Consider the following 23421-nt stretch of genomic DNA (forward strand, 5'->3'; position numbering starts at 1 on the left):
GCTGGCACTGCAGGTGCTGGCTTTCCCCATCGCCACAGCACCGACTCCCTCCCCATTTTTTAAAAGAGAGCCCCAGTTTCTAAAGCTATAAAATAAAATGATATTTATAAGAAGGTTGGACATCATGTAGGGAGAGCATCTTGACGTCATTCAATGAAATGGTAACAGATGTTCTCGAATTCATTCATTCAGTAAATAGGAGGGGGCTCCAGAGAGTTGATGAGATTTTGCATTATCTTTTCTTTAAAAGATTTATTTATTTATTTATTTATTTATTTGAAAGTCAGAGAGAAGGAGAGGCAGAGAGAGAGAGAGAGGGAGGGAGGAAGGGAGAGAGAAAGAGAGGTCCTCCATCTGCTGGTTCACTCCCCAATTGGCCACAACTGCTGGAGCTGCACCAATCCGAAGCCAGGAGCCAGGAGTCTCCTCTGGGTCTCTCACGTGGGTGCAGGGGCCTATTTACTTGGGCCATCTTCCATGGCTTCCCCGAGCCATAGCAGAGAGCTGGACTGGAAGTGGAGCAGCTGGGACTTGAACTGGCACCCATAAGGGATGCTTTACCCACTATGTTACAACGCTGTCCCCAACCCCCACCCCTGCATTATCTTTTAATTCTATTTCTCCATGGGCTTTCCGAAGACCCCTGTTTACTGATATGAGCTGTGAGGGCTCCGTGGATGGGGTGGTCAGTGCTTGCATTTTACAGGAGGAATGAGACAACTTGGCACTAACAGTGGTGTGAGACGCGGGCGATTTTGAGAGCACACAGGGGCATGGCTTAGGGGAGTAGCATGCTAGCTGGGATCTGAAGGAGGAGGGAGCGCTGGCGAAGGGGCAGCTGTTCCTTGGATCTCAGAGGCCTAGGGAAGAGAATTTCGCAGGGGAGAGAGTCAACTGAGAGGACGCTGAGAGGCCTTGGTCAGGTGGTCAGGTCTGGCCTGCTTTAGTGGACACAAATGGGAAACTCCTGGGCCCTGTTCTATAGATGCTGAAAGGGAGAGATTGTCTGGAACAAGACAAGAATTTTAAGGCCTAGAACTCAGACCAGAGGGCTGGTTGCAGATTTTTTTTCCCTTGTGTGAAGGCAGAAGGTGTTTCTGGACTGATGTGGCTATGGGTATGAAAGGTTGTGTGCGCCTGTGTGAGCATCTCACTACATGTGATTGCCAAGGCCACCAACTCTAGATGCTGGAACTGGGCGGGCAGAAGCACATCTGTCCCCCGCAGGCACCCTTTCACTGCACATCCCTTGCACTGAGGTGTGGCGTTAGCTGCTTCAGAAATGGCCCAATGTACAGTGTCCTTGAATCCAGTCCAGGACCCCGGTGAAACCTCAGGGTCTGGCCCAGCACAGAAGTAAAGCATGAGAAAGACTGAAAAGAGGCCACATGGTTCATCAACACAGAGGTCCATGAGTGGGCTTGTTAGGAGCGGGCCCAGAGCAGCAGCCAGGCCAGGGTGGGAAGTGAGGAGCCAGCAACTCTTTTAAGGCATCTGGCTGGCAGGGGAGCAGAGAAATAGGTGGGAGCTGGAGGGGAGGTGGGGTCAAGGGTTGAGGGGTGGGTGATGACCAGGAGCTGGTGTGGGGTGAGCAGCTGAGAGTAATCGAGAGGTGTGATGTCAGTGATCGAAAGGCGGGAGGTAAGACGATCAACGGTCCCGGTTTGCCCACGTGGGACCGAGGGGTTTTGTGGAGTGCCAGACAGTCCCTGGCAAACAAGGACAGGCTGGTTATGGTGGTGGAGGCACGGATGCAGAGCAGGAAACAAGGGGGCGAGGAGGGGCACAGGTGCAGGAAGGTGTGCACGCTCGTGGTGCTCGGGTGACGGAGTCTCCTCTGTGAGATAGTAGCCGTGATCACCCACTGGACAATTAGCTTCTCATTCCGCCTCCTGCCCTTGCCACTGGGCCTGATGCATAGTAAGTTCTCTATAAGTACTGGCTGAGAGGCTCAGTGGGTAAAGAAGACAGGGTACTGTGGGCAGACTGGGGCAGAGAGCAGCGAGCGGGAGGATTTACTGGGGAGTGCTTGGTCTTGGGATGGGCACCTGTGGAAGGGAAAGGAAGGAAGTGGAATGGGGCAGAGGGAGAGGTCGAGCTGGGAGCTCCGAAGCTGGGCAGACCCTCCAGATTGTCTCGAGCAGGGCCAGGGGCCCGAGCCTTTGACCCCCGTGCTTGTCAGTGGTGGGGGCAGGCTGCCCTGAGAAGGGAGCAGGATGGTGAGCGAGGCAGCTCAGTCCCCAAAGGGGGCTGGCGGCTGAGAGCCACCTACTGGCAGCTCCCCTGGCAGCTGGGGGCATGGATCCTTTGGCCCGGGGCAGCACATCATAGCATCCATGGCAGGAGGAGAAGGTGGAGGCTTCAGGAGCGAGCGATGTCTGCAATGGCTGCTCCTAGTGTGGAGTCATTATTAGGTGGCAGAGACAATATGAGACATTGTTCTACTTGGAAGATGGGCTGGGGCTGGACAGAGAGACAAGCAGATGACTGCCGGGGGAGTCCAGAGAGCCTTTGTGAAGAGCAGGCAATGGACCCAGGCTTTTTTTTTTTTTTTAATTTTTAAGAAATTTTTATTTGACAGGCAGAGTTACAGACAGTGAGAGGGAGAGACAGAGAGAAAGGTCTTCCTTCCTTTGGTTCACCCCACAAATGGCCACTACGGCCGGTGCGCTGCGCCGATCCAAAGCCAGGAGCCAGGTGCTTCCTCCTGGTCTCCCATGCGGGTGCAGAGGCCCAAGCACTTGGGCCTTCCTCCAGTGCCCTTCCGGGCCACAGCAGAGAGCTGGACTGGAAGAGGAGCAACTGGGACTAGAACCAGTGCCCATAAGGGATGCCAGTGCCACAGGTGGAGGATTAACCAAGTGAGCCACGGCAATGGCCCCGTGAACACAGGCTTTAAATAATGAGCAGAGGTTCTGCGGGCAGCGAAAGTAGCTAAGAGCCTAGCAGATCCACCTCCAGCTCTGGTCAGGCAGGGGACTCCGGAGCTCTCTTGGCCTAGGCAGTTTTCCTAGTCCAGGCTGGGGCTCCTCCCACAAGGAGCAAAGGGGCCCTCAAATCTGTCCTTCTTCCAGAAAGTGGCTTGGGCCGCAGGCAGCGTGGGAAAGGGCGTTCTGACTGGGAAGGAGTGAGACTCAACCCTTCCCCTGCCTGCGCTCTCAAGGGCTGTGCAGGAAAGGGCGAGCAGTGTGACCTTGGGCAAATTAGCAACCTCTCTGCCACGGTTTCCTCATCCAAGAAATGGAGGTGATGATCCTAACTGCCTCGTGGGGTCAGAGTGAGGCTGAAGTGAGTGAATACCTGCGGGACTCGGACCAGCCCGGGTACATAAGCTGCTGTTACAGCCAGCTGTGAGGCAGACGTGAGCGCAGGCCTTGTGCCTGTAGTCCAGTAGTCCCCAAGCCCTGGAGGAGAGGCGAGGAAACGCTCACTGCCCGGGTCCACCCTCACCCCCACCCCCACAGGGCAGTTTCAGCAACAACTCTGGGCATGGGGGCTCAGATTTTGGAGGGAAATATGCTCGTCATAAAACTACAATTATGAGCTAAAAGCTGTAGGCCCCACTGTGTTAGTAAAATGGTGCTGTCTTATCTGTGCCATGATCTATGCCCCAGACACCCTCCTCCCAACCCCCTGCCATTGCTGGAAGCCGGGTGACCAGATGGCCCAGCCACAGGTGTCAGCTCCACCCCTACCCTAATGGGATTCGGTGCTCCTACTTCCTGCCCCTCCCAAAGGTATAACAGGACCTGCTGCCAGCACACATGCTCCCTCCCTCCTGAATCCTCACTCTCTTGCTCTCGCTCTCGCTCTCGCTCTCGCTCTCTCCCCCCAAAGTCCATTGGGCTTCCCCCACCTGACAATAAACCTTTTCCTTACTCCCATGTTTGATGTGTTTTGTGGTGGCCTTACATTGGTGCTGTGACTCAGATCCAGGCTCTCCCGTTGACCTCGCTCTCCTCCCAGGGACCTGAACAGCTTTGGGATCCTGGATTTATGCCAGCCACAAAACACACCCCCAGACCTCCTTCCATGATCTCCATTCACACACCAGCCTTTCAAATTCCTGAGGTAAGACAGGATGGGCAGAGGATCCTCCCAGTGTGACCCTCTACAGGTTGTGGTCCTACTCGACTTCGCACCGAAGTCCTGGTACAGACACCACAACTCCTCCGGCCTCCTGCCTTTACGGACTCTGTGTCCGGGCACCAGAGGGTGTGGGTGACCACTCAACCCCCTGTTTCCCTTCTACCAGTAAGCCCTGGGCTCCAGTGACCGTGTGGGTGACAGCCTCCGTCCTCTGTTCCCGTATCCTCCTGTAGGACGGCCATGATCTCCAGGACACCCGATATCTACCAAGCCGACACTGTGGATCACCACGGGAGCTTCTCTGTCCTGTGTTCTGTCTAACTAACCCTCCCTTTGGTCATCTACCTGGACAACCAGTCTACGTTTGACCCTGACACTATTCAAGATCTTTATTACTTCTGTGAGCATTTGGGAAAGTGGAAGAAAATCTTCTATGTCTAAGCTTTCTCCTATCTCAGCTCTAAACCTTCTCTGCTCAAGTTCTCTTAACTTCCAAAGTTCTCACTAAAAAGCCAAGACCCCTTTCTTCTATGTTCACTGCTCCAGCTCGTCCCAGGAATTCCAGCTCTATCTCAGAACCAGCTCTTGTCCAAAGTCTACTCCCCTTGCCTTACCTATGATCCTCTCTAACGTGGGAATGGGCCCTGTCGCCATGCCTTCACCCACCCCCCACTCTGCCTTCATCCTCCCACTAGTCTTTGCCCCTCCCCATCCTGTCCCAATTTTACCATAAGAATAGCAAGGGAGTCCACCCTTCTGAGCTCCCAGTTTACTGCAAAACAAATTAGGTGTCCCGGGGCTCGCCTGCAGTGCCAGTATCCCATATGGGCTCTAGTTCGTGTCCTGGCTGCTCCACTTCTGATCCAGCTCTCTGCTATGGCCTGGGAAAGCAGTGGAAGATGGCCCAAGTCCTTGGGCCCCTGCACCCACATGGGAGACCTAGAAGAAGCTCCTGGCTCCTGGCTTCGGATTGGCACAGCTCTGGCTGTTGGGGCTACTCGGGGAGTGAACCAGTGGATGGAAGACCTCTCTCTCACTATGTCTCTCCTTCTCTCTCTGTGTAACTCTGACTTTCAAATAAATAAATCTTTAAATTAGGTATCCCACCCTTTTGATGCCTCTTTTGTTTTCTCATGAGCAAGCCAGACAGGACAGGCCTTGTAACTGAATGTCAAGCTGACTCACCAGGTCTCAGTTCCTACAAACTTGATTCCTGGTCCAATTAGTGAGCATTTCCTAGCCTGGCCCATCAAACCAGCTGGCTCACCGGGTTAACTACTATTTCCAGACATATCTCCTTTTCCCTATTTGTCCCTTACTCTGTTACCTATCAGATTCTCCTCCTTGGGAATCTCTGGAGGGGTGCCCATCTGCTCGGTGGATACCCTCTCCCATTAAACCTAACACAATGGTGAACAATCTCCAGTAGACTTCTTGTCCGTGGCACATCGGCCTCTAGCCCACAGTCACCTTTGAGACCTGTCTGGCAGCTGCCTGAACATTTGGTTTCAGAGGCTGTCCCAAGTAGCTGACTGCTGACCAGGGTATCATTGGCCTAAGGTGTTCTTTGGGTAAAAAGAAAAGTAGACTCAAATTTAATTAGACTCTAAAAGATGTCCTTGGTAAACAGCAATCTCATGCATGAGAACTTGGTTCAGCTATAACCAGACATTGGGTTTAAAGGAATTTCTTTCTTTTGAATCTAGGAAGATCACTGCCTTTAAGAATATTGCTTTGTGGCCGGCGCCGCGGCTCACTAGGCTAATCCTCCGCCTTGCGGCGCCGGCACACCGGGTTCTAGTCCCGGTCGGGGCGCCGGATTCTGTCCCGGTTGCCCCTCTTCCAGGCCAGCTCTCTGCTGTGGCCCAGGAAGGCAGTGGAGGATGGCCCAAGTGCTTGGGCCCTGCACCCCATGGGAGACCAGGAAAAGCACCTGGCTCCTGGCTCCCGCCATCGGATCAGTGCGCCGGCTGCAGCGCGCCGGCCGCGGCGGCCATTGGAGGGTGAACCAACGGCAAAAGGAAGACCTTTCTCTCTGTCTCTCTCTCTCACTGTCCACTCTGCCTGTCCAAAAAAAAAAAAAAAAAAAAAAAAAAAATATTGCTTTGTAACTTGCCAAACTTATTTTGCAATTTGTTTTAGCAGGTTTCTGATGATATAGCAATGGGTAATGAGTGCTCAATGAAACAGCAACGGATAATCAGTACTTGTTATAGCCCCTAAGGTAGATTTTACAATCTCTGGTTTAATGTCACTGGTTTATAGCTAGAGGTTTATAAAAGGAGTAGAATTACATATAAATGTGATTTTGACCTTAATTCAGATAGAAGTATGGTACAATATCAGCATCTTCAGTCATCCAGGTGTTATTGCTAAATGTAAATTGGGTAAAGGCAAATGAGATAAATGTGTCTAAATATAAACTTTGGTACTCTCAGCACCTTGTATTCTATGTAAAAACTACTTGAGTTTGCTAACATGTCTTCGTAAATTATCCATATAAAAATAGTTCATGGCTGGCACCATGACACAGTGGGTTAATCCTCAGCCTGCAGCACTGGCATCTCACATGGGCACCATTTCTAGTCCCGGCTGCTCCTCTTCCAATCTAGTTCTCTGCTGTGGCCTGGGAAAGCAGTGGAAGATGGCCCAAGTGCTTGGGCCGCTGCACCCGCATGAAAGACCGGGAAGAAGCACCTGGTTCCTGGCTTTGGATCAGCACAACTCCGGCCATTGCGGCCACTGGGGAGTGAACCAATGGATAGAAGACCTTTCTCTCTGTCTCTCCCTCTCACTGTCTGTAACCCTACCTCCAAAATAATAAATAATCTTTTTTAAAAATAGTTCAACACTGCTTGAAAGTAGCTAAGGTTAAAATTCAATGTGTTATCTTATTTAGAAAATGTTGTCTTAATTTGGAGAATTCTAAAGGGTGATTTCAAAGTGGAAATCAGCAGAAGGAAAGCAAAAGCTATTAGTCTATTTGACATAGAACTAGAATCTGACCCTCTGTTAAAGCAAAGAGGTTTTGCAATGTATGTATGTTAGTAGATAGTTTTGAAATAGTCTTAAAAATCTGTTTAAGCCGCAGCATCTCCTTTTTTTTTTTTTAAAGATTTATGTTATTTATTTGACAGGAAGAGTTACAGAGAGAGGTAGAGACAGAGAGAGAGAGGTCCTCCATCCGTTGGTTCACTCCCAAGATGTCTGCAATGACTGGAGCTGTGCCAATTGGAAGCCAGGAGCCAGGAGCTTCTTCTGGGTCTCCTACGTGGGTGCAGGGGCCCAAGGACTTGGGCCATCTTCTACTGCTTTCCCAGGCCATAGCAGAGAGCTGGATGGGAAGAGGAGCAGCCGGTACTAGAACCGGCGACCATATGGCATGCCAGCGCTTCAGGCCAGGGCATTAACCCGCTGAGCCACAGTGCTGGCCCCCGCAGCATCTCCTTTTAATAGTTTTGTTTGCTTGGTGACTCTGTCCATTTTCTAGCCAGCTCCATTAAGCTATTTTCTCTTCCCTACTTCTAACTCTGTTAAAACTGTTCTAAGTTATGGGATATGATTTCATACACTAGCTTTTTTTTTTTTTTTTTTTTTTTTTTGACAGGCAGAGTGGACAGTGAGAGAGAGAGAGACAGAGAGAAAGGTCTTCCGCTGGTGCCGCGGCTCACTAGGCTAATCCTCCGCCTTGCGGCACCGGCACATCAGGTTCTAGTCCTGGTCGGGGCGCCAGATTCTGTCCCAGTTGCCCCTCTTCCAGGCCAGCTCTCTGCTGTGGCCAGGGAGTGCAGTGGAGGATGGCCCAAGTGCTTGGGCCCTGCACCCCATGGGAGACCAGGATAAGTACCTGGCTCCTGCCTTCGGATCAGCGCAGTGTGCCGGCCGCGGCGGCCATTGGAGGGTGAACTAACAGCAAAAGGAAGACCTTTCTCTCTGTCTCTCTCTCTCACTGTCCACTCTGCCTGTCAAAAAAAAAAAAAAAAAAGAAAAAAGACTCTATTACTGAAATGGCTTTATTGTCTATCTTGTGTGTTATGTTACACATGTGCACATATTGTATGTCTATATGGAAAAAGCTTATTAAGCACTCTGTTTTAATTGGTTTATAGATTAAAAATTGCTCATAGATTTAAGCTCCTAAGTTAATCAAAGATACATTTTGATACATTTTGGTTAGTGTGACCTGAATCTCTGTATCAGATGTTTTAAATTTATTGGTAAAAAGAAACTAAAACTGCTTAAGTTGTTGACATGCTTGTACTTGAGTTAGCTGGTCAAACAAGTTACATCATGTTATATATTTAAGAGATGTTTCCAAATATGTGTATTCTTGTCTTAAAATTTATAGAAGGCATTGAACCTTCTGGTAAATGGTTCTGTAAGTTGTTGTTTAATGGTTGAAATTGCTTGCTAAGTTTTCATTTGATATTGTTATTGTCAGTAAGCGATCTGGGAAGCCTGACCTGTTCCCTCACTCCTCTATTCTCTTCAAGATGCGAAACTGACTCTACACTGAAGGACTCTCCAGGATGTACAGTTTGATCTTTGGATCTTATAAAAGGGATGGCTAACATTTTCCCATATTAATAGTGTAGCCAAAACGAGAGCTTAAATTATGATTTCATGGCTAGATTTACTTTGCCATGGGCACAGTAAACAGGCAAAACCTGCCTTTCAGACCAAAAAATGGGAAAGTTTTCAAGTGAGGACATAGCTTTCCTCATGGGCATTGTCTACCTCACTGAAAAACCACTATCAGAACATGCCTGTGACTGTAGACTCTGGCTTAGGCCACAAAGATTAGCGATGGGGCTGAGCACCCCCTTGGCTTGCATCCACTTGAAGGTTTCCTCTGCTCTGCTTTGCAGGGGTAGGAAACCCTGGGAACTGGCTTTTTTCAAACTGGTTTTATTTTCCTCTTCTCTGCTTTAACAAAAACCAGGAGGAAAAGAAGGCTGGGTATCAGAAGCAATGTAAAGATAGGTGGCAGGCCAGTTAATGGCTGCTTTGTACAGTGATCTGCCATCAGGGAGACCCAACAGGCCAGTCCACTGCAGTGGCTTTTGATGTGGAAGGCCTGGGCTTCAGCAGAAGGCAGCTTATGAAGAGCCCTGGCCGCTCTGCCAGCCAAGAGTTGGATCACTGCAAATGGAACTGCCCTGGAGTTGAAGGGCACCCAGGTCAGAGCCACAGATCTTGTTGGCTCTAAGCTGAAAAGCCCTTCACTCGGCCCAGCTTCCAAAGTAACTACTGCTATTGAGGGGACGGCCAAGTAGGGTCAACAACGTTGCAGGCAGAATTGTAGAGATGTTTCCTCTCCTCTATAAAATCCTCTCTTTACTTGGTTAATGCCACTCCTATTGGCTGCTGTTCTCACCCTGGCCTTTATACTACCTTGTCTGTTTAAGTGTTTACAGGAGGTGATAATGGAACAAACCAAAGCCTTCACCAACCAGGCAGTCAACCAAATGCTGCTACAGGGATATACTTAGCTCCCACCCAGGAGGGGAGAGACATCGCCCCTTGCCAGCAGAGAGTAATTCGTCACCTCATGTTAGCAGGAAGTAGCTTTAAAGACAGATCATTGTCCCTCCACCCCTCCTGGATTTTGGAGGCTGATATAACCCCATATAACATTTGCTTTATAAAAAACAAAAGGGAGGGCCGGCGTTGTGGCATAGCGGGTAAAGCCACCGCCTGCAGTGCCGTCATCCCATATGGGTGCCAGTTCTAGTCTTGGCTGGCTGCTCCACTTCCACTCCAGCTCTCTGCTGTGGCCTGGGACAGCAGTAGAAGATGGCCCAAGTAAATAGGCCCCTGTACCCACCAGGGAGGGCCAGAGGAAGCTCCTGGCTTCAGATCAATGCAGCTCCAGCTGTGGCTGCCAAGTGGGGAGTGAACCAGTGGATGGAAGATCTCTCTCTGCCTCTCCTTCTCTGTATAACTCTGACTTTCAATAAATAAATTTAACAACAAAAAGGGGGAGGGGGTGGGAATGTTAGTAAAATGGTGCCATCTTATCTGTGGTGCAATCTACGCCCCAGATACCTCCTTGGCTCTAGCTCCCCTTTCCCCACCATTGCTGGAAGCTGGGTGACCAGATGGCCCAACCACAGGTGTCAGCTCCACCCCAACCCTGATGGGATACAGTGCTCCTACTTCCCTGCCCCTCACCCCCAGACCTGCTTCCAGCACTCGTGCTCTCTCCCTCCTGATTCCTCTCTCTTACTCTCACCCCCCCCCTCCGCCCCGGGCTGACAGGCTTCCCTGACCCAACAATAAACCTTTCCCTCAACTCCGGCGTTCGGTGTGTTTTGTGGTGGCCTTACACACCTAGTCCAGCTCCCTCAGCAGCGAGCCCTGTGGGTGGTCTCTGAAACCCTCTCTGCACTCCAGCACTGTCGTGTCCTGGGTGTATCTGTGTGACCCCCAGTGCTGTCGTGTCCCGGTATAGCTGTGTGACCCCCAGTGCTGTCGTGTCCCGGTGTATCTGTGTGACCCCCAGTGCTGTCGTGTCCCGGGTGTATCTGTGTGACCCCCAGTGCTGTCGTGTCCCGGGTGTATCTGTGTGACCCCCAGTGCTGTCGTGTCCCGGGTGTATCTGTGTGACCCCCAGTGCTGTCGTGTCCCGGGTGTAGCTGTGTGACCCCCAGTGCTGTCGTGTCCCGGGTGTATCTGTGTGACCCCAGTGCTGTCGTGTCCCGGGTGTATCTGAGTGACCCCCAGTGCTGTCGTGTCCCGGGTGTATCTGTGTGACCCCAGTGCTGTCGTGTCCTGGGTGTATCTGAGTGACCCCCAGCGCTGTCGTGTCCCGGGTGTATCTGAGTGACCCCCAGTGCCGTTGTGTCCCGGGTGTAGCTGTGTGACTCCCAGTGCTGTCGTGTCCCCGGTGTAGCTGTGTGACCCTGGTGGCCATCTCTGGATGGCTTTCCATCCATCTCTGGAGGCTCCACACCAAGCTGGAGCCTTGCCCACAGGAGATGTCAGCAACATTTGCTGAAATGAGCAGAGCAAATCGAGACAGCAGCCGATGGCCAGCACCTGGGGGGCGTCCCGGGGCCCTCATCCTACACTGGAGGCCCCAGAGCAGAAGGATGAGGAAATCCAAGTGGGAGAGCAGGGGGCTCGGGGAGCGCCCCTCTCAGGACTCAGCTCCACATCCTGTGCCAGAGGCCGAGTCTGCCCGTAGGGCCCCTCACTTAGGGGCTGCCGGGGTCGGAGAACGCGCCTGTCTTCGGCTCCCTTGGCGAGCGAGCACCATCTCCATCCCAGGCATTGACCTGCCGTCGGAAGAACCTGGAGTCACCGGGCTCGGGAGCCTCGGGTTGCAACAACGACACATGTGCATTTTATTTCATAACTCACAAGAGAACTTACCGTCTCCCACCTCACAGCATCCTGCAGGTAGCCATTTTATGACCCATTCCCATTTTACACATAGCAAAACTGAGGCTCGAGAGGTGATGTATCTCCCTGAAACACTGAGCTTGGTGAGGACTTGAACCCAGTTCTTCTTGTCTCCATGACCTGCTCTCTCTGGTTCTAGTTCTGCCCTGGACCAACCATTCCTCTCTGGGCCTTAGTTTTGCCAGCTGTGTAATGGGACTTGCCTATTACATGGCTTTGAATCTCAATGTGGGCAAATGTGTAGCGAGTGGACTGCACAGGGTATGTGGGGGGTGAGGCCTCGTGCCCCTTTCTGCTCCACCCCAGCTGCCACCTCTCAGTTACCCTTCAGCCCCCTTCCAGTTCCCAGCACGTGTAGACTTCACATCCACATTATTATCACCTCATTTGTAGGACTTAAGGTTAGCTGGCAGGGAGCGAGGAGCTCACACCTCCAATTCTGCTTTCAAATATACCTTCACAGCTTGTGAAAGTAACCTTATTAACAGCATCTAACCTGTGCCATTTCATCTAGGGGCACCCAGGTAAATTCAGGCAGAAGGAACCAGGACATGGGACACAACATGGCTGACTGGTGGAAGGAAGCCCCGGGACCTCCTGGGATTTTTCTCCCAGACTTTGGGGGTCCTGGAGCTATTGTCAGGGTCAACAGAACTCGGATGAGGCCCAGAGCAGCCTTGAGCGATTGGCTTCTCTCCTTGGGGCTTTGCTTCTGCCTGCTCCTCTGGTGCCTGGAACTCCGCCGGGAAACAGCCCCTGTGCCCCCTCCTCCCCCAGGTCCCCTGTCTCCTGGACACTTGTCCAGGATTGATTCTCTGGACAGCTCCCCTTCTGAGCAGTAAATGAAATATCGGTTACCAGGAGTGAGACGGGAGGCAATTAACCCCGAGACCTGCCCGTGGCAGATGTGTTTGTGGCAAGCTGAAGCGGAAAACCGAACACACCTGCCTGGCCTTCCTGCAAAGTCATCCAATTAGGGCAGCCCCCAGCGGTGGGTGCCGCTGCCCCTTCTGGTCCCCAAAACCCCAGAAACCAGGGCAGCACCAGCCCCAGGGCTGGCCGCTGCCGGGGCACAGGATGGCTTTGCCATTCTGGGTGTGGGTGAGCGCCAGGGGCACCTCTGTCCTCACACCCCTCCTGGTGTGGACATTGTTTGTTTTTTTTGTTTTTTTTTTTTTTTTTTTTGACAGGCAGAGTGGACAGTGAGAGAGAGAGACAGAGAGAAAGGTCTTCCTTTGCCGTTGGTTCACCCTCCAATGACCGCCGCGGCCGGCGCGCTGCGGCCAGCGCACCGCGCTGATCCGATGGCAGGAGCCAGGAGCCAGGTGCTTTTCCTGGTCTCCCATGGGGTGCAGGGCCCAAGCACCTGGGCCATCCTCCACTGCACTCCCTGGCCACAGCAGAGAGCTGGCCTGGAAGAGGGGCAACCGGGACAGAATCCGGCGCCCCGACCGGGACTAGAACCCGGTGTGCCGGCGCCGCTAGGCGGAGGATTAGCCTAGTGAGCCGCGGCGCCGGCCTGGACATTGTTTGTTAATTACACTTGTCTTAAAGGGGGAGACACCAGGCTTCCTTCATCCAGAGTCTTCCCAGCATGCCTCACTTTTGCCATCCGCCCAGCCCTGTCCCCTAGAATGTTCCTGTGCCAGAGAAGTCCCCGACTGAAGAGGAGGGGGAGACACAGCTTTCAAACTCCTTGTTTTCAGGGAGCCTCCAGTCCAAGAACGGAGACTCAGCCTCTGCTCCGAGAGCCCCCAGCTGGAGGAAACAGGGTCCTCCTTCAGGGAACCCCCAGGTTAAGGGGGAGACCATCCCTGGGGAGACCCTCAGACCCATTCATGGGAGCCCTTTGCTGCTAAGAATCCTCAAATCCCTGGCGTCGGAACAGACATCCCCCACTCTCAAAGAGATGACAATTTGAGGAAGAAACACAGTTTTTTATCTGTGAGGTCTGACAGGGGAGTCACAGGTCTTGCCTTCGGGAAGCTTTCCAATCTGACAGCGGAGACGCAGTCCTTGCCCTCAAGTGTCCCAAGCCTGGGGGGAATACAGGCTTTGCCCTTGGGGAGTCCCTGTGTGACAGGGAGACACTGCCCCACTAGGCTGCCCTGCAGCTGGGATGTTGCCTGCGCGACAAGCAGCTGGCAGCTGGCACTGCAGGACACTCCTAGTGGAAAGGTAGAAAAAGTCCTTGGCTTCAGTCCAGCCCCAGCTGTGCCACAAACTTATTGCATGACCACGGGCAAGTCACGAACGTTCTTCAGACTGATTTCCTCATCTGCAAAATGAAGATTTTAGTCCCATCTCTCAAAGTGACAAGAGGATTGTCAAGTCACCAGACAGAAAAGCAAGCCAGCTAGTCAGCCAGCGAGGCGCTCCCTACAGAAATGATTAGCATGGCTTTATTGTAACGCAGGTCTTGCATCAGCCCCTGTGGGCCCTGGGGAAGGGTGGGGACGCCTACCCCCATACACACACAGGTGTAGTGGTTGGGTAATGCCAGTCCAGGGTGGCCATTAAGGAATCACAGGGAGCAGTGGGTGGTACTGGGGATCAAGGGAGAGGGGGGCTGCCTTCTAATCTAATCACTCTTCCCTCAGAGCCTCTGGTTGCAGCCAGACCTGCCAGGGGTTTTATTGGGTTTGTGGGGACCTGCAGATTTCAATCTCCAGACCCCACAGGGAAGGAACAAGCATTAAGCTAATTTTATTAAATGGCCACAGCTGGCAGTGGGGGGAAGTAGGGGAGAGAAGGGAGGATAAAGAAAGTCATTCAAGTCCGCTAGCCACGACAAGGGTCCATACATGGGGCCCGGCCAGGAGGGAGTTACCCCTCCTTCCTGTCTCTCCAGCTGAGCCAGGCCGGGGAGGGGAGGCCAGATGGGACCTTCCGTCAATGGAGAGCCTTGGGAGTCTCCGGGAGGCGCAGCCCGTGGCTGCTGCCCAGGGCACATGCTTGTGAAGACATCAGGCTTCTGCAGGGCTGCGGTGGGAGGGGAAGGGCAGGACCAGGCTGTCCCACTGCCACCCTCAGTTCTGCTTTGGGGATCCCAGGCCTTTATGGGACACAATAATACAGGCTAAGAGTGTGGTCTTTGGTTCGAATAATGGCAAGTGCCTGTTCCTAGCTGTGCACTGCTGGCAAGTTACTTAGCCTCTCCAAGCCTGTTTCCCCATCTACAGTGGATAAAGTAACAGCGCCCACATCAAAGGCATGAAAGCATTGTCTGCAAAGCTACTCCCCAAGGACATGCACATGGTGGAATAACACAAAGTTCTACACAGTATCTATTCATCAGCTATAACTACTTAGGAATGCCCTAACTGTGCTACCAGACCTTAGCCCCAGTTCCAGGAGGCGAGGGAGGCAGTGGCAGGACAAGGAGACAGTGTGCCTTGGATTCAAGAGCAGTCACAGAACTCAGCAACCATGTCACAACAGGCAAGCTATTTAACCTCCCTGGAGGACTAAGACCCACCTATCCAGCCTCCTAGGACATACCCGAGAGCCTTCTGAAAGCTTGAAAGGGACGTGCAGGCAAAGCTTTGTTTATTGAGCACAGACACAGTACCTCTTTAATCCTCAGTCACATGAACTAGGTCTCCTTTATTGATGAGAAGACTGTGACCAAGAGGCGAAGCCCCCAGACAAGCACATGGCGTGCAAAACCTGTTCCTTTGAACGCCAGCCCAGAATCCAGTCTGAGAGGAGCGACTTGCCCAGGACCACACACACGCCAGTACAGGGACCAGAACCCAGCTCCTGCACTTGAGAGCACCTGTGTCTTGGGATGCAGATGCAAAGCAGGGACCTCTCCGTGGAAGATGCCCTCATCCTGCCCGCTGCGGCCGTGGGGGGCATTGGGCCTTTTGGGCCATCTCCCCCAGGGGCAGTTCTCATCCTGGCACCTGCTCCTCCTCTTTCCCTTGGAAGTTCCCCCCAGGCCCCTTCCCCTTTTGGAAGAGGACAGGATCCAGGGTGCCCTCCCCAGGGCACAGACTGAAACCCCCGCCGGGTGCAAATGTTTTTATTATAGCTTTGGTCAGACGGGGTGCTGCCGGGTGGCGACCCCCGGGAGCCGGAGGGCAGCTCATCAGAGCACAGGAAGCAACTCTGCCGCGACCTCTCCCCAGGCGGGGTGGCACTGGCAGGCGGGGGGCGAGCAGTGAACAGTCCTATCTGTACAGATAGACAGCGCAGGCGGGCAGGCGGGTGGACCGGGACCGGGGCACGCGCGCTGGACCCGGCTTGGCAGATAGCTGCGGCCCAGGCGGTGGTCAGCGCCCTCTGAGGGCGGCGTAGCCTGGGGGCGTGGCGTGGCGGGGGCGGGGCGCTCAGTCGGAGTAGATGATGAAGCCCGAGAACGTGCTGTACTTGTTGCTGTTGCCGCCGTGCGCCTTGCCGCCGTCCAGCTTGATGAAGACCTCGTCGCCCGCGTCCAGGTGCAGGATCACGCTGTTGCTGGCGTAGTCGTAGTTCTGGTCTGCATCCTGGGCGATGGCGCTGGCCCGCACCTGCGGGGGTGGTGGGGTACGGGGTAGGGATGTGAGGGGGCCACAGGGGGACACTGAAGGCCCGGAAAGCTGACCTCCAGCATCGCAGCGCCCTGTGTCTTGGCAGGTGGGCATGGAGGAGCCCCGGGTTCCTGGGGCGGGTCTAACCTGGGCCTGAATCCAGAGCCAAGTAGAATCTTGCTCCTAATTCCTCTGGGTGATACAGTGTGGCCCACCGGGAGCCCCAGAGGTCCCAGGACACCCAGCCGGGAAGTCTTTCCTTGCAAAGAGTAATTCCCTGGACTTCTGCAGAATGGAGAGCCTACACTTCTCTCCTCATTCCTCTCTGCTTTTTCTTTTCTTTTTTTTGACAGGCAGAGTTAGACAGTGAGAGAGAGAGAGAGAGACAGAGAGAAAGGTCTTCCTTCTGTTGGTTCACCGGCCACTACGGCCGGTGCGCTGCACCGATCCGAAGCCAGGAGCCAGGTGCTTCCTCCTGGTCTCCCATGCGGGTGCAGGGCCCAAGCACCTGGGCCATCCTCCACTGCACTCCCAGGCCACAGCAGAGAGCTGGACTGGGAGAGGAGCAACCGAGACAGAACCAGTGCCCCAACCGGGACTAGAACCCGGGGTGCCAGCACCACAGGTGGAGGATTAACCTAGTGAGCCTCGGCGCTGGCCTCCTCTCTGCTTTAATATGAATAATGAGGGGTGGGCATTTAGCAGTCCAGACACTCACAACCCACATCCGAGACTCTGGGTTGGATACCCAGCTCCAGCGGATGGGAGCTCTCCGTGTAAATCCGTCTCTGCCTCTCAAATAGATGAAAAGTTTGGAAAAATCATGGTGATGCCTTATACTTTAGTCACCCATGCAACCGTCAGTGATGGACACAGGGGGATCCCTGGCCCCACACGGGTCTGGCAGCTGGGCCTGGTCTTTGGACTCCTCACCTGGAGTCTACTAGAGTCTCTCACACTGGGGCAGGGACGGGAGAGGCCTGGTATTTCTTTCACCTTCCGTGGCTTCACTGGGACTCAAGTGCCAGCCTCCAGGGAGGGGTCACTATGGCCCTGCGCCTACTATACTGCCCGATGAGGAGGATCTCTAGCCCCTCCCGTCTCACCTCAGAGTGGTGCAGAGGAGCTGGGCGGAGGGAAGGGAATCAGGGCCTTACAGCCCCCTGCCATCCTCGGGCTGATCTGCCATCTTCACCTCAATGGGCAATGGGCAGGGACAGGAGGACCACGAGTCGAGTACAGCATTTGGGCTTGAAGCCTGCTGTCACTTTCGAGAGCTGAGTACATCATAAGAAATTGGAGTGTGCTGTGGAGATGGAAAAATTTCCTCCAGGCTTTCTTCTCTAACAGCCGAGGTCTCGGGCTCCCCAGGATATCAGAAGAGCCACCTCCTTCAGGGTCAAGGCTCGGGGATGGGGGCGCTGCTTTGAGGGGGTTCTCGCAGAGACTTTGCAACAGCCCCTCTCTATCCTGACCCTCCCTGAAGACAGTCCCCCACCCCCACCCCAGGACTACCATCTGGGCTGGACCGAGCCAGATGAGGGGAGGGGCCTCTCCTCCCTCCTGGGCTGGAGGCAGAACCGCAGGGCAGCTGGGCCAAAGCTGCTGACTCAGCAGCGATGCCGCAGCCGAGAGGACCCCACGTATTTGCACGCAGTGCTCCCTCTAAAGCCCAAATCCCCCCAGTCCAGGCTCTCCTCCCCTCAACCTCGTCTTCCCCAACCTGGGAGGGCACTGCTGGGGACTTCAGCTGGGAAAGCCCCTGGGCTGGGGAACAGAACGAGGGAGGATGCTGTCCGTGGAGCAGCTCAGCTTTTCTATGTGGGAAGGAAGGAGAAGCCCTCGCCCCACCACTGCCACCTTCGTAAAAGCCTTCTGATGGTGGAGAGAAGCAGTTCACTCTTGACGGGGCTTTGGGCCACTAGGGAAGAGCTGGCTGCAGGCAGCCACCTTCTGCCTAGTTCCCTGCGCTCCGATCCTGGTAGTATTTATTAGTACACATGCATTTCATTATCCTTGCTAATAAATTACTACTAATAACAATTATTTTTATTGCCCGGATTAATTTAGCCTTAACTCATTAAAACAGTGTGCTCCTTAATAGCGAAACCCATTAGAAAACAGTCATCCGTCATCAGGAATCTCCTGGTGATGTGACAGCCATCAGAACTGTTATGCTTATATTTATTATTTATTCATCACCATGATTGTTGCTGTAATTATCCTAATTATCCATGGAGGCAGGGAGAATTAATGCCCTTCCATCTTTAGACGGTGGGGGATCCAGGAAGGGAACCCAGGACTCCCAATTCTTGGCCCAAGACTGGGAACAATGGAGGCAGCCAGCTCCTCCTGGGGGCCAAGGGCAAACCTGGGGACTTGTGGTTGCCATGGAAGCAGGGAAGCAGGTCTGCCCTTGTCATAAAGGGGTACCATGGAACCACCTCCTTAAAGGCTGTCAGGAGGGGAAACTGAGGCAGTGGTCTGACCAGGGGAACTGGGTGGAATAGGGGGTATTCAGGAAATGTGTCCATGCCCCCAGATCAATGCTGAGATCTTGGTTGTGCAGCTGTGACTCCCCACGCAGCCAGTCGGGACCACAGGGAACACTTGCTCTATGCATGTACCAGGAGCCTACTGGCCAGGCACTGTGCTCTGTGCTGTGAGAGGTATTAGGGGCCAGACAGGTTGGCCAGGGGGCCCTTCCCACCATCAGGTGAGAGAAGGATCTCAGGTCTTTATACTTCAGCCCTCAATTTATATGTGCCACCAGCTTCTCCTCTCGATCAGCCTGTGTTGTCCAAGCCCTAGCCCACTTGGAACACCCCCCCCTTTCCCAAAGCCCCCCTCCCTGGACAAGCAGCACCCTGGCCAGAGGCCCTGCATGGCCGACACATGCAGGGCCCAAGTTTACGGGGTTTTGTGTCCTGCCTGATCTGTCTGAACTGTGGATCTTAGGGGCAGCTGCCGGCAGTGCGCCTCGCCCCGGGCAGCCCAGCGCCCTTTCCTCAGGCTCTGCACGTCCTAATGACCAGGGCTCGGTGCCAAGCTGAGGGGCCTCGGAGGACAGAGAAGGGATCTCCGCACCCGGCACGCAGGCGGCCACCCCCACAACCCGTCTCACCTGGGGAAGGGCCAGGGCCCAGATTCGGCTCTGCCTGCCCCCGAGAAATTCTGGAAGCCCCTCTGCAGGCAGGGAGCCAGGAGGAAAGGCACAGAGCTCGTGGCAGGCCTGGTTCTGAAGGCCTGCGGGCGCGGCTCCTGTCCTGTTCCCACCCACGGTCACGCCTGTGCTCGTCTCTGCTCACGTGAATGTCCGTGTCCACCTCTGCGCCAGCCTGTCCCTACACCTGAGCTTTTATTTCCTCCCTAGCCAGGTCTCCTCGCCTGTAGAACCCAAGCTCACCAACGTCTCCCCCAGCCAGGTCGGTGTCGGCCAGGGTGGAGCCACCGGGAACAGGAGCTGCCCGTTGGCGTCCCAGCCCCTTCTTAACAAAACACTTGTGTGGACCCGCACAGTGACTACTGTCCCCCTGCATGGGCCATGGAGACCTAAAGAGCAAGTGCATGGAGCCCCCGGTACCAAGCCCAAACCTGGCTCCTAGCAGGGCTCCACCAGGAACGGCTCATACGTTGAATGAGTCTCCCAGGCAGTCTGGAAGGAGAAGTCACGGAGGAAAAGGGAGAGACTGTTCCTCTTGGGTTCTTTTGGGTGAGGCCATCCGGGTAGCCGTGAAAGAGCTGGGTCCTTGAACCCCTAGTTACAGCCACCTCCTTTTTTCTATCATCCTTGATTCTACCTCCACTGAGCACCCCTTCTTCAGGCTCAGCAACACCCTATCCCTGCTGGAGGGGAAAAAAGGAGTGGTTTCACCTCCCTGTGATTGAAGCAAGCAGCCCCACCCCAAACAAACGCCATCATCAAGGCCTCCTCTTCCCTCATTTCTGGGACCCCACTGCACCCTCCTGAGGTGGCGCAGGGTCTAAGGGCACACGGGTGGCCTGGTTATTGCCTTTATATCCACGTGAGCCCCTGTGCCCCGAAACCTCAGCTTTGTGCCAGCCCAAACTTTCTTCGGGAGGGGAAGAACTTCCATTGATGAAGGTGACATTGGTGCATCCCTTATTGATGACTGATAAGGGAAATTGTGGGGCCGTCTGCAGAATGCGCACTTGCCGGATACTGGGGGCCTCCCATTTGGTCAGGAACCAAGGACAAAGAGGAGAGACACAGGAGCCGCATAGACACAAGTGAGACAGCAAGAGACAAGGAATAGACGAGAAGGGGGTCAGACCCACGGAGAGGGACCAGAATCCCAGGGAGGGACAGATACAGAGACAGAAGAAAAGGCAGAGGAGAGGCAGCCACTGGGGTGGGAGGACTGTCAAGGGGGCAGGGGAGAGGGGAGAGGGGACAAACTTCTGAGCACGTGGTGGCCTTTCTGCTAACTCCCCTGCCTGCTCCTCCCCCACCCCCAAGCCTTGCAGACCCCAGGCCAGCAGAGCCGCAGGGTAGCGCTGCCATGGGAGGGTCTGGGGTCCCAGTCTGAGGCAGATTCCTTCCAGCCCCTATCAACCCAGCTGCAGTTCTGACCAGGGCTCATCTTCTTCCAAGAGAATGCTCAGCCTGGCCACACACCCCCTCCATGGTCCCACACCGTTGGAGGGGAGGTAGCACCCAGGAGCTGGGTGGAGGTTGGTCTCAGGGCTACTGTTCCAAGGGCAGTGCACACCGTTCCCACACACTCAATGCCTTCCAGCTCTGGTGTCTGGAATGGGGACAGGGAACGGGGGAGATCCACCCCCCTTCCAGAGGCAGAATGGGTTGGGAGACCAAGAGGAGGAGTTCCCACTCCTGCCCTGTTGCAGGAGGCAAAACTTTCCCCCTGAGGCTGCCTGTTTGCAGTGGGTCCCTCTGACACAGGAGGAGGGGGCTGGCACTCCCAGATTTTGCCAAAGGTGTCAGAAAGATCCTACAGTCCCTAAGGCTCTGCACACCGGTCTCCCTCTGCCTTTGTGCCTTAAACAATTCCTGCAGTCCGACCCTCCCCTTGCACGCATAGCGCCCCACGGCGCCGCGGCTGCGTCTGTCTCCCACCCTCTACCCGGGGCCCCAGAGCCCTTCCCTGCCCTCCCCCCCCCCCCCGTTGTGGCAGTCTGAATCCCCCTCCCAGGGCCAGGCCCCCAGCAGCCAGGTACGCGGCCGCCCCAGTGCTCTGACTAGATGCGCCCAGCACCATCTATCTGCCTCGGAGCAGGGCCCGGTAACCTAAGACTCGGGGATGCCCGCTGGCTCCGCCCGTCCCGGGCCGCCGTGAGGTCTCCACCTGCCCTCGCCGGACTCCGATCCCGCACCCGTGTGCCCAGGGCGCCCTGCCCCCTGCCAGCCCCACGCCCCGCCTGGCCCACCTGGCCGTTCTTGCACAGGTCCGCCCACATACTGGTGCCGTCGCCGCCGCGCATGAGGACGTGGTAGGTGAAAAAGTAGGTGCCGGGAATGTTGCACGTAAACTTGCCGCTGGCCGCGTCGTAGTTGTTGCCCAGGTTGGTGACCACGTCGTCAAACTTGAGCACCTCGTACCCCTCGTGAGGGTTCTTGAGGCCAGCGTAGAAGGCCACGCGCGGCACCGTGGTGTAGGTGGCTGTGCTGATGGCGCCGCTGCCCCCGGCACCTGGCAGCCCGGGAGGACCTGGCTTGCCTGGCTCACCTTTCTCCCCCGGCGGCCCCACGGGGCCTGGAGGACCGGGGTCCCCAGGAGGCCCCGGGGGTCCCGGCTTGCCCGTGCGACCCGGTTTCCCCTGGGGGCCCTGCACCAGCGTGGAGGGCGGGGGCGCGCCGCTCTGCTCGCTCAGGGCGTCGCCGCCGTCGGGCCGCGCGCCGGCGCCGGGGCCCCGCGCGGGGTACGGGTCGCACACCATGCGGCAGGTGCCCAGCATCTCATAGTGGCCGTCCGGGCCGCCCGAGCTCACCAGCACGGGGATCAGCACCACCAGCACCAGCAGCATCACCACGCCCGCGGCGGCCGCCAGCAGCGTCTTCCGGCCGGCGCGGAGCCTGGGGAGCGCCGGGCCGCCCGGCCGCGCCGTCGGGGCAATGGTGCCGGCGGGCGGGGGGCGCGGGCGGGAGGCCCGCGCTCAAGGGCGGTCCGGCGGGGTTGCAGGCATGGGGCCGGGCCCCGGGCGCCGCGCTGCGCTCGGTGCGCTGCGGAGCCCAGCCGCCGCCTCCTGCCTCGCGCCTCCCTCCCGCTGCGCGGCCGGACTGAGCCCGGCGGCCGCCGCCTCCCGCCTCGCGCCTCGCTCCTCCCGCCTCCTGGCGCCGGGGCCACCGCCCCCTCCGCGTGGCCCCGCCCACTCGCTCCGCGCGGCTCTGCGAGCGCGAGGGGTGTGGCTGTGGGCGGGGCCTGCGCCTAATTGGGCCGCGGGCGCCTTGGTGGGCGGGGCTTCTGGGCGGGGGCGGGGCCCGGAGGGGCCGCGGGAGACTGAGACTGGGCAACAGGGATGGGGTTGGAATCGGAGAGACAGGGAGGGAAGGGCAGAAGAAGGAATGGAGAGTCGGGCCACAGGGAGAGCTCGAGAGCGCCGAGGGGAACCGGGAGAGGCGAGGTCTCGAGGCTCGGTCACGAGGAAAAGGCAGGGCCAGCGGGATGCCGCGAGGGGCCTCGCTGCGCAGGCGTTGGAAGAGCGTGGGTAGCGCCCGGGCCTGCGGGGAACACCAAGCTCTGGGGAGTGGGGGGACCAGAAAGAAGGTTCTGAGCGGGAAAAGCTGGGGAAGGAAAAGGAAGAGTCTGGAGGAAGCCACTCCGCCCTCCGGCGTCCAGGTTCGGGGCGCTGTCGGGGCGCCGGCGGGATGCGCCTTCTCCCAGGAGGGGCAGGCTCGTCAGTCCCTTTCCTCACTGCGCTGCTGGGCCCTTCCGCCATCTCCCTGAGGACCCCGAGAAGATGGGCACCCACGTCATTCCTGCGTGCTGACCGGCAGCCGCAGTCCCTCCGCTCCTCCCCCGCCCTCCCTCCGCCAGGGCCCCCTGACTCCTCTCCCGTCAGGTCTTCCTTGAGCTCAGCAAAATGTTTAGGCTGCATAAACTAAAACGCGTCTGCTTCCATCAAAGTGTGTGTCACCTTATTTGAGGCCCAGCTTCCGAGGCGCCACGGCTGTCACCCTCCTGAGTCCGGCCCACCGGGGGAGGGGGTCCTAGCCGGCGGCCTAAGAGTGGCGCCCCGGCCCTCTCTGTTCTTGGGATCTCGCTGGGCACCCTCCCACTCGTACTCGTCCCAGCTGACCGCCGGCCGCCTGGGCTCTCCCGTGGTAAGGTCCCAGGAAAGGGGCGCGGCGGCAGCCCGTTGGCGGCTATGACCTTGAGAGGCGCTTCGAACGCTGGCGGCTGACCTGGGTGGCGTGACCCCCGCCACCGAG

General features: G+C 56.0%; 1 protein-coding gene across 1 annotated transcript; it reads right to left on the bottom strand.

The window, feature by feature from the left end:
- Positions 1 to 15070: 15070 nt before the first annotated feature.
- On the bottom strand, positions 15071 to 22312 carry C1QL1 (complement C1q like 1). The gene is made up of 2 exons (XM_008271618.3): positions 21420 to 22312; positions 15071 to 16010 (listed from the first exon to the last, which is right to left on the bottom strand). Exons 1-2 carry the CDS (start codon positions 22014 to 22016, stop codon positions 15831 to 15833), a joined length of 777 nt encoding a protein of 258 aa, XP_008269840.2. The 5' UTR covers positions 22017 to 22312; the 3' UTR covers positions 15071 to 15830.
- Positions 22313 to 23421: the final 1109 nt, after the last annotated feature.

This window comes from Oryctolagus cuniculus, chromosome 17 (genome assembly GCF_964237555.1).
Source record: "Oryctolagus cuniculus chromosome 17, mOryCun1.1, whole genome shotgun sequence".
Lineage (NCBI taxonomy): Eukaryota > Metazoa > Chordata > Mammalia > Lagomorpha > Leporidae > Oryctolagus > Oryctolagus cuniculus.

Coding starts and splice junctions, on each gene's coding strand:
- C1QL1 (XM_008271618.3), bottom strand. CDS start 22,016: ATGCTGCTGGTGCTGGTGGTGCTGATCCCCGTGCTGGTGAGCTCGGGC. Junction 16,011..21,419: donor ACCTGTGCAAGAACGGCCAG/GTGGGCCAGGCG, acceptor CCACCCCCGCAG/GTGCGGGCCAGCGCCATCGC.